The sequence below is a fragment of the Gadus macrocephalus genome, chromosome 21 (genome assembly GCF_031168955.1).
Source record: "Gadus macrocephalus chromosome 21, ASM3116895v1".
NCBI lineage: Eukaryota > Metazoa > Chordata > Actinopteri > Gadiformes > Gadidae > Gadus > Gadus macrocephalus.
Window position 1 is genome coordinate 3,472,368 of NC_082402.1, and position 11,145 is coordinate 3,483,512.

At 44.6% G+C, this 11,145-nt stretch overlaps 1 protein-coding gene across 3 annotated transcripts; it reads right to left on the reverse strand.

Moving 5' to 3' along the window:
• Positions 1 to 126: 126 nt before the first annotated feature.
• On the reverse strand, positions 127 to 5,227 carry fam228a (family with sequence similarity 228 member A). Of its 3 annotated transcripts, none has more exons than XM_060041981.1 (9): positions 4,776 to 5,227; positions 4,294 to 4,373; positions 2,897 to 2,995; positions 2,736 to 2,807; positions 2,431 to 2,622; positions 1,880 to 1,963; positions 1,684 to 1,771; positions 1,384 to 1,552; positions 127 to 1,239 (listed from the first exon to the last, which is right to left on the reverse strand). In XM_060041981.1, exons 1-9 carry the CDS (start codon positions 4,903 to 4,905, stop codon positions 1,152 to 1,154), a joined length of 1,002 nt encoding a protein of 333 aa, XP_059897964.1. In that variant the 5' UTR covers positions 4,906 to 5,227; the 3' UTR covers positions 127 to 1,151. The 3 variants fall into 3 exon arrangements, with proteins under 3 accessions (XP_059897964.1, XP_059897965.1, XP_059897963.1); XM_060041982.1 differs by having other exon boundaries at positions 2,736 to 2,813; positions 4,802 to 5,225; XM_060041980.1 differs by having other exon boundaries at positions 2,736 to 2,813; positions 4,776 to 5,225.
• Between the last annotated feature and the right edge of the window lie 5,918 nt (positions 5,228 to 11,145).

The following is an 11,145-nucleotide window of genomic DNA, read 5'->3' on the forward strand; positions in this document are numbered from 1 at the left end:
CACACACATAGACGAACATATAGATATGTCCTGTAGAAAAATATTTCCAGACAAGGATATCGATTTATTACCTTGCACACACACACACACACACACACACACACACACACACACACGTAAAGTGCCTTCTTCTTCCCAATGTACGTAGTACCATTCTCCAGGATTGTTCTCATATGTTGCCATATACTGCCCTGAGCCAAGGTTACCAGTGTTGAGGCCACTCACACAGCGATAACAGAAAAACCTATAAAGGGTTTAAATAACAAAATACCTTATTTTATTGTAATTTCTTTTCTTTAATTTATTTCATTTTTTGTTGGCGAACATCCCGCAAATTTAGGATTTTGGATGGTTTTTGGAAGGTCGGTGATAGAGAAGTGATTCACTTTATTAACTCAATGTCCATGGCTGGAGGGCTTACAGTCTAATAACCATATACTGCCATCGAAGAATCATGTTTGGTAAGAAGAACACCCATAATCAACCTTGAGCGTGGGTTCTTTAAATATAGATCTGTGGCACAGTTTTTATTCTAATATATACTAATGCAAATTTAACCAATTTGAACTGTTGCACACTACTGTACAATAGGTCTCGGGCCACGAAGCCTCCTATTTGAGGCCTGAATGAGGCGTAAATAAAACTTACATTGAAAAAAGACAGATTCCTCCTTGGTGTTTTTTTTTTTGACTCATTTTCACAGAGCTCAAATCAGGGGCTTCGTCAAAAACAAAACATTTCCAGGTTGGAACATTCCACAGCGATTATGCAATGACATAATAATGAGATAAATATCATTTTGACATGACATTTATGAAAAAATTATAGGTTACATATTTTGACAAAATATATCTGATAAAAATATTGTTGGCCCATGTGCTCCTCTTTGTCCCCGACGGTAATAGCCCTGAAATTATGACATTAAAAGTTACCATTTCCTCACTACCCGAAAGGACTAAGCATCATAAGGAAAAGACAGTGATGGCTAATCAGTGCTCTCCTTGATGCGGTGTCACAGAGGCAGGCTACAAACTGGGGGTTTACGCAAGTGAGTTTATGGCAAAAAAGCTGGAGTCCACAGGCCTATCTGTGGTACGGGTGAGTCGGTACGGATGGAAGCAGAGAGGTTGTGGTAGCAGCTGTAGTCGCCATCATCTTCTTCTTGACCAACAGCGGGCTTCATAGCATTTTCCATCAGCCAAACTGGTTGCTTCAATCTGGTAGGGCATTACATTTGGCCTGGGTATGACAAAAACCATGGTCCCAATCTGACTTGTACTATTTACAATGTACTCATTCAGCAGACACTTTTATCCAAAGCAACTTTCATGTGTTTATTCTATAACATACAGTATATACATGGATGAAGGTGTAGTTCACAACCTGCGAAAGGACTTGGTCCCTCTCTCCAACGGAGTCTCTCTAGTGGTGGAGATGGAGGTGAGGTAAGCAGATGCAAAGGTCTGAGGCGGGGCGGTGTGAGTGGGCTTCCCTGCAGCTGGACTAAAACGGGATAGAAGCTCCTTCACTTCCTCCCGTGTGTGCAAGCGACCTAAAACGAAGGGTTTAACCCATCAGACACACATCAGGCTTTTAGACCTCACAAACTAGTCTCATCACCGATCAAATGGCAAATGTCTCGATGAGGTTCTCGAGTGTGTGTGGTAGGATTCTTTAGAATACCTGTTTTACAAGAGACGACTGTTCTCTTCTCCCTGATCCTTTCACGAGAGTCCATCAACAGCGGGTCCTTTAACACGGGCATTTGGAGCTGTGGAGAAATCCGTGCTGTACATCAATGGCGGTAGCCAACCGGCCCCAAATACTCCATACGTTCTCAGGTGCAGGTGGTGGTGGTCGGGTCGGTATATTTCCTCACCTTGTAGCAGTCGAGGGGTCTTGTGATGCTGAGGAGGAATGGGTCGTACTCCTGGGGATCATAACAGTCTAGGGACACAAAGCCCTGAAAACAAACACATGACCAGGGGGAGAGTTTAGGGCCTGTCATTGAAGATCCAGTCTCCTCAATGACTGGATGTCGTGGTACTTGTATAGCTCACAGTTACAGTATGAAAGGGCTTTACAGGCCATATATTAAGCACAAAAAAAATAATCTTGAGAAGGAACCAAGGAGGATCCCTCCTACCAGGGATGGTAAGGGGTGATATGGAAGCCATAATTGGCATTCATAGTATTAGAAGCAAACGTTTTAATATCAACAGAAAGATCTGAAAATAAGTATTGCTCATGTAGATGGAGTGCTGAATTGGCTTAATTAGCCGCCCGGTCAGAGAACCATACACCCAACAGAGAACCACTGTGAAGAATAAAACAACAATGCAGATGTTTTCTCCGGGAAAAGGTGTCTTCCTGTCTGATGAATCTCTGTCAATCATAACTGGTTAGCTCTGCAGTAGCGTAGAGCGCTACCTTGGCATTGCAGTGACGGATGTAGTCCGCGTTCAAACAGCGCATCCTGTCCCCCTCGTGGTCGCACCGTCGGGAGAAATCCTCCACCCTGCGCTGGATGGGCAGCCACACTCGCTCCGTCCAGCGTTTGTGGAGGAGTTCCCTCCGTCGCAGCTCCGTTACGGCCCGTCGACCCAGGAAGCGCTCCAGGTCCTGCACATCCACGCAGCCAAAGTGATTAGATGTGGGTGACTAATTATAGTTATTCTCCCAGCAAAGAAAATATGTCAAATTATTTGCCAACTATGCCAAGTCCCCCAAATCACCTTGATTAATCCATTTTCCGCGTCCACAATTGGTTTGATAATTTTCCTTACTTCTTGGATTTCGGCCTCGACCTGTTCCTGAAATAAATTGTATTGTTTGTATAATAACTAATTTGAGACAATTGAAAGTCACGCGTAACATTGTTGAGTAGTTGTAGTACCTCGAATGGCCTCATGGTGGGATTAGAGAGCCAGCCAATCCATAATAAATCCTCCCTGCTTCCCCTTCTTCGGAGCCCTGGTCCACTCCTGCTGCTCATCTGAAAAAACGTTATATTTTTGGATGCCTTTCGGCTGGGTGTAACACACTAACGCCTCCCCCTAAGGCAGGGGTCTCAAACTCGCGGCCCAATTGAGGCCCGCAGGATGATATTTTGTGGCCCCCTACTTCAAAGTTTAGTGTTTGTGTGGCCCGCACGTTGTTGTCAAACGCACATTTTGGCTGAGCGGCTTGCCACACTTTTTTATCACGTGACTTGTGATAGGGTAACCAGATGTCCCGATTTCGCCGGGACAGTCCCAATTTTGAGTTGCGTGTCCTGAGTCCACTCCGGACAACAGCCAAAGGACGCTAAAATGTCCCGGTTTCCACCAACCACTATGAAATGTCCCCTGTTGTCAGCGATTACATAGCCAACTTGATCTAATTATAGCCCGATCATTAACTTAGATTGGGTCAGTTGTGCTCCTTTTTTCTGTGGAATATTTGATGCGGCCCAGCCTGACCAAGACTCTACCTCCAGCGGCCCCCAGGTAGGGTGAGTTTGAGACCCCTGCCCTAAGGAATACACCTCGCCAGGGCCAGTGGCACAGGTGCACAGTACTCGAGGAGAGGCATCGCTGTAAGAGATCACGTCACTACACAGAAACCCGAGCTGCGTCTCACCGTTACAAACGCGCATGTAGGACATGTATTGGTGACTCTGTTTTACCATGACTTGGCAACGCAGATTGATGAAACACATGGGAGCTCCCTTCATGAATCATCAATAATGACTATTGAAATGTATTTAATGCTCAAGGATTTGAGTAGGCTGTAGGCCTATATATTTTTGTGTAAGATCAGATGTACAATTGGAATTGCTTCAGGCCTACTGCTATTATTTTCAAAAGTCTAAATTAAATAGATTTTTAGTCTATTGTGTTTGTCAATCAGAGTAAAAGGAAGCCTCATTTTCAAAGTCACTTAAGTCTAAAAGCTATAAACTTAGACATGACACCCTTTATGCAGAATATGGAGCCATATATATATGGATACATATAGCCAATATATGTGTAACAGGAAGCCTCCTTTTCAAAGTCACTTAAGTCTAAAAGCTATACAATTAGACATGACATCCTTTACAGATGCAGAATATGTATCCATATATATATATATATATTATATATTGATAGCCTACATATTCTGTCACACATGTACATATAGGCCTATAAATGTTATACATTATACACTCCCACTGTATTGTCACATATCCGTAAAGTTGTAATCTAGGCAGATTTGTAAAATAATAATATAGGCTATGGCATTGATACATTAAGTTATGGGTGTTTTCTTTACCTTGGACTGCAGAAAGCTCAGAGGAGGAGAAGTATGGGTAATCACGTCATCAGTCACGTTTTTCCTTCTCGTTGACATTCCTCAATAGTAAAATATCAACCAAAAAAATTAGCTGTAAGCATTTGCCTGTAGGTTACACGTCAAGCCGACCTCAAATAACCATGAGTCGACACCCATACTCGATGCAGGCCAACTTCAACAAGAATACTCCATGGTGCAAATAAGTGACATAGCCTATTCTTGTATCAAACATAGGCCTACTTGATAATAATCTAAACGTATATAATCAATAAATAAACTATATATATGCATACATATATACACGTCTTTACTCATCTTTTACTCCTTTGCATTGTCATAACGTTATACCCGTGCGGTTGTAAAGCAGGCGGAGTTAGATTCCCTTCTCGATACACATTTAAATTCCGTCAATTAAACAAATCGTGACACCCCCCAAAAAATTAATGGGTTAACCGAATTACCAGCGAATCCACATAGATGGACCCACCGGGTGGTGCCTGAATGCGGGGGAGACACCTGCTGAGCTGCCCTCACCAGCCGTCCTTTCTCCAGGTCGGCCCAGGTAACGACCGGCTGATGGGTCGTTACCATGGCAGCGCGTCACTCGAGCAAACAAGGCAGTAGGAACAAGGCAAGGCGATGAGTGGTTTTTCCTTTGTCCAAAACGATCAACGGTTACTGATTTGTTTGACAAAAAACGCAGTCCTAAATAAAGCATGCATGGCCTACTGATATGAACTTCAACTTTAGGATGGAAGCTAAAACGTTTTATTTTCAGAAATAGGCCATTCCATTCCAACACACACAATGTAGGCTAATTAAAGTGCATTATGGGGTAGGCCTGGCCTACCATGCAACATAACAAAGGTATTAGTAAACCTGACAGGGCGGATTCCCATGCTTGTTTGAAGGTTTAGTCAGAAACGAAACCTAGAAACCCAACAACAACGACAACCAGGCGCTCAACTTCCGTGATGAGCGCCTGACGCATCACCGAGGGTGGACCTTTACCATTAACGAATAGGCTACTGTCCGGAGGACCCCTGCAGAGAAAGCTATGCGACCATGAGCAACTTAATGTTAAGGTATCAGTAGGGTATGAGTAGCAGAGAGACGAAAGCGTGACAAGCCAGGAATATCTTGGAAATTACATTTTATTTATATTCATATTTATTTTTTAATCAACGTTTCGTTTTCGAGAGGACTTCATGGATTGGTGGACTTCATTGGCACTGGCTATTGCCTTGCTCTGGCTCCTGTGTTTTAAAGACGGTAAGAGGTGTTGGTTAGTAGGTCCGACATGATTCGGAACCTCTGCCTTGACGCCCAGTCAGCTTCTGCTGGGGAATCGAGGAGCGTTTGTTGACGTTAAGGGCTTTTTATGGTTCCACGTCCCCGCAACGCAATGACCACGCAGACGCTTCGACGCAGTCGTGAACGTTTATGGTTCTGCGCCGGGTTTTGGTAAGCGGACCAATCACAGCCCTTGCTGCTGCGTCGCCTCGACGGAAGGTTACGATTTTTTCGGAGGCGCAAGTCTGGCCCTTGCGGTGGACGCAAGGAGGGTACGCAAGGCCTTGGGGTCCGTAACCCCCTTGCGTTGCGGGAACGTGGAACCATAAAAAGCCCTTTTTTCTGACCTGCCTAGAACTGTGAGCCATTCTCAGTGTTTAAATTGCAGCTGAAACGGTGTGTTCCTTAACACTGTAAATTGTACAGTGTAAAGTCCAAATCCAAAGTTTTTAACCAGGTCAACGCTCAAACACAACTAGGGTAGCCTACTATAAATACATCATTCAGTGTGTGTGTGTGTGTGTGTGTGTGTGTGTGTGTGTGTGTGTGTGTGTGTGTGTGTGTGTGTGTGTGTGTGTGTGTGTGTGTGTGTGTGTGTGTGTGTTCAATGAAAATCAACTGCTCTTTGAAATGGATCTGGATATGGAAGAACAAAAATGTTGATAAAATATAATTTTAACTTAATGCCAAGTATACACACTCATGCAAATTATAATAATAAATAAGCCTCATTTGATGAATACACAACATTGTGCTAGTTACAATTGTGATAAAAACCTACTAGGCTATACTGCATGCAGTGACACAGGTAAGAGGAATTGTGTCGACTTATGCCGCTTTTCCACCGCACATGTAGCTCGACTCGACACGACTCGACACGACACGACTCGACACGGTAGCAGCACGGGTGCTTTTCCACCGCAAATAGTACCTCCTGGACGTGGGCGGGGTCGGCTGCGCGAAAGGGCAGTGACGTATTTGTGTACGCGACGCAAACAACACATACGCAACCCACACATGGACAGAACCCACATAACAACAATGGAGGACATCGATCGCATTACTATTATTAGCTGGCATGTTGAAGAAGTTGGAGAAGTGGAACATGTTGGCTGCGGCGCTGCTATGGATGTTACCAGCATGGTTGCCATGTCGCTCTCGTGACTTCGTCACACTCTCTGGCCAATCAGTCGCCGGCCGTCTGCCGACGTCACCTTTTAGCATCGGCTCAGCTCGCTTGGAACCTAGAGCGAGTAGGTACTAGAAAAAGCAGCCACTTCAGGTACCAGATACCATGGTACCGCGGTGGAAACGCAAAAAATGCGAGCTGAGTCGAGTCGTGTCGAGTCGTGTCGAGCTTGTACCATGCAGTGGAAAAGCGGCATTATGTCCTTTACATAGGCCTAAGCTTCGTAAATCATGCAAATTGTGGCATTATCACAGGGTTTGTGTGTGTGTGTGTGTGTGTGTGTGTGTGTGTGTGTGTGTGTGTGTGTGTGTGTGTGTGTGTGTGTGTCACAGTAAACATTCTTGTAACCAGGGGTAAACGTCCATGCAAATCACATACTCTTACGACTAGGCCTACTCCATTACCTGCTCTATCGGCAGCAGGCTTATCCAATTAAGCTGTTTTTCTCGTTACTGAAATAAGAGCCTCATTTTGAGAAAACCGTAAAATCTTATGGTCCCCCGAAATACTGCATGCATGTTCCACTCTGCCAAATTGGAGTTTCATGGGTCTCCTTGGATTATGGCTATTAATGCTGCTGGAAAATAATTGACCAAAATTAAATGCGACGCAATGGAATATCCCCAAACTTGATCTTGACGCACTCCATCCCACACAAGCAACAATGGCCTTGCATGGCCATGTCCTGGCCCTTTTTGTGCTTCATGTGCCAAGATAAAACCATAACATGAGGCCAACTACGGTAAAACTAACTTTAATCCAGTGGCAGACGCTGTTTGTTCTTAGACCTGACTCTCTGACCTCGTTGCCCTCTTTATCTCCAGGCCACGCGGTGCAAGAGCTGCGGCTGCTCTTTAAGGCGCTAACCAAGCTGGCAGGAAACCTCTACTTGGTGCTCCTCCCGCTGCGCCGAGGCGTGCGTCACTTCACCAACTGCATGATCTTCTGCATCAGCCACGGCGAGAAGCCGTGGCCATCTCGGCGGACGATCATTGTACACTTCATAGAAGCGATTTGCGTTCTGTGCGAACTGATTCTCAATCTGATGTGCGCAGCGCTCAGCTTGGGCGAGGCACTGTGCCACAGCATACAGGTGGGCTTTTACGTGCTGGCTGCCATGCTACGCACCATTCAGCTGAATCTGAACCGCAGATGAAGGCAGAGGAAGAGAGTTTGGACAGAGAGCGCCAATGCGAAAACGCAACTGAGACAAATATGAATGGAAAATTGTAGCTACAAAGTATTAATTTCCTGAAAAACATTAAGTGGATTTTTGTCCTGCAAGGGGCTTTCTTCTTTTCTCACTCTGCCTCACTGCTCCAACCTTCATCTTGATTTCCACTGTCCATGTTCAAGCGCTGGTTATGCTTTACGATTTACGTGATGTACTGTCATATTCTGTCTTTTTCCTTGTTAGACGAGTGCTGCAGGCAGCGTAATCTCCAGTCATTGAATGCATGTTTATTTTGTTTGTTAATGCAATGTTTCCTGTCGCTGCAATGGTGATTCATGTGGACACTTCTACCACTGAAACCACCCAGCTTGCATGTTTGAATCAATATCTGTGTACAGTCATCTGAGCTGTTGTGTTATTTCAGGCTATGTAAAAGATAATATTCTTTTAATAAGCCAGCAAGGCAGGCGATGGCTTTCATTCGAGCAGGGGAGAAGCCTAAGCCCAAGCCAAGGGGGGCAGCGGGACTCCTTGGAACCGCCCCGGACTGGCAGATGAAGGCCGACCTGGGGAAGCAGCTCAGATTCCCAGAGCACATCGTGGAAACCACCCTGAGACCAGACATAGTTCTGTTCTCAGATTCAACCTACTGGAGCTGACAGTTCCCTGGGAGGAGCGCATGGAAGGGGCCAATGAGAGGAAGCGTGCCAAGTATGCCAACTTAGTGGAGGAGTGCCGCAGACGGGGCTGGCGTGCCCGGTGTGTGCCAATAGAGGTGGGCTGTAGAGGCTTTGCAGCGCGATCTCTCTGCAAAGCATACAGCATGCTTGGAGTCACAGGTGCACGTCAGAGAAAGGCCATCAAGACCACCACAGAGGCTGCTGAGAAGGCCTCTAGATGGCTGTGGATCAAGAGGGGCGATCCGTGGGTACATGCTACTTAGACACAAGTTGGGACTTGATCAATCCCGGCTGGGTCGCCTGGTTGAGGGTGTATGATGTTGCGAGACCCGAAACACCCAATGACCCCAGGTTCCATCACTGATGATGTGTCTAAGTGCATCAATAGATGTATGTTAAACTATCTGAGCTGTTGTGTTATTTTAGGCTATGTAAAAGATGATATTCTTTTAATAAAAGTAATATGAAGCAAACGCAAAAGGGGCTGTACTGCAGAGGATGTGATAAAAAATAATTTTAACCACTCATTCTTCACGTCTTCTTCATTGGGAATTTTCTTTCGCACAGGGAACATCTTCTCCACACGGCGGCTGACAGAACACCACCAGCTACAGCTGTAATCAGCTTTGTCTGAGGGTGTGGCTAACAGCCGCGAGGCGCGACTTCTGCACTTCAACACCGCCCGCTATCTTACATCACATTTTCAGGGAGGTAAAGTTTGAGCGCAAAACGAGAAGTCTCCCACACCGTCACAGCCCGAAAGGATGCGGCACAAATAAGCGGGTCAGAGCATGGTTCACCTAACACTGTTGTTTTTTTTATTGGTCGTCATGAAAAAAACAAAAAAAAGGGGTAACACTGTCGATAATTATCAAATAAAACATAGGGGGTAACACTGTAGTTTTTCTTTGGTCGTCATGAAAAAAAACACAAGGGGTAACACTGTCGTTTTAATCAAATTAAACATGAGGGGTAACACTGTCGTTTTTATCAAATGAAACATAAGGGGTAACACTGTTGTTTTTTATCGGTCGTCATGAAAAAAAACATAAGGGAAATAATAGAAATACACACATACATTTTAATGTCATGTATATCCTCTTTATTGATGATTGATTTTTGTGTATTGTCATCACCTCAGTGGTGCAGTGGGGTGCACTGCCTCACCCACTGGACACCGTGGCTCAATTTCTGTGGAAAACACAATATCTTTGATTTTAAACGTAATGCTATCATGTCTATGTCATAAATAACAACAGACATATTTAATTTACTAATCTCAGTGGGAAGTGGAGAGAGCTGTGAGCTAAACCCCTGGAGCCCGGGGTTTAAGTCCGGTTGATGTCCTCTGTTGGAGGACTTATCTCTATTTCATGCGAATTATAAAGTCAAGTATAACCATTGTGTTGACTTCATGCGGTGTCTTGATGGTGCATTGATAAGTTCGGAGGTTACCACTCTAAACAGCTCAGGTTCGGATCCCCGCAAAACGTCGACAGGGGTACCACTGTCATATTTTATTGGTCAACATGGAAAAAACATGAGGGGTAACTGTCGTTTTTTATCGGCCGTCATGAAATAAACATAAGCGGTAACACTGTCGATATTTATCAAATAAAACATAGCGGGTATCACTGTCGTTTTTATCAAATGAAACATGAGGGGTAACAGTCGTTTTTACCAAATGAAACATGAGGGGCGACACTGTTGTTTTTTATTGTTCGTCATGAAAAAGAACATAAGGGGTAATACTGTTGTTTTTTATTGGTCGTCACGAAAAAAACAAAGGGTAACACTGTTGTTTTTTATTGGTTGTCATGAAAAAAAACATAAGGCGTAACACGGTCAATTTAATCAAATGAAACATGAGGGGTGACACTGTCGTATTTTATTGGTCGTCATGAAAAAAAACATTTTAAAAAAAATAATGTGTCCTTGTCAAATAATATTTAAGGGGTAACAATGTCGTTTTTATCAAATGAATCGTAAAGGGTAACACTGTTGTTTTTTATCTGTCGTCATGAAAAACCCATAAGGGGTAACACTGTCGAAATGTATCGAATAAAACATAGGGGGTAACACCATGAACGATAATGGTTTATTCAGATTCACAGAAGAAAGGATTAACAAAACCTCACACGCGCAAAACGTCTGCGCCAATTCAAAACAGAACGAATATACGAGTACAACCAAACACAAATGCGCTACGGTAGCCGTCCGCCTTCCAACACAGGCACGGAACGAACTAGCCGTCAGGTGGGTGTGGCCCTGCTGCCTTCCCCCGGTGGGCAGAGCGGATGATCTTTTAAAGGCTGCAGGGCGCCAGTGCACCGGCACCCTATCAGCCACGCCTACACCCCTGATTGAAGCAAGAATAAGTATTAGGACAAACGAAGGCATTAGGCATTACCCTGCGTTCACACCAAAAGATGCATTTGCTGCCCGAACGCGTTGACGCCGAAGTTTTGCGGCGCAGCAAAAGTTTTGCGGCGCTT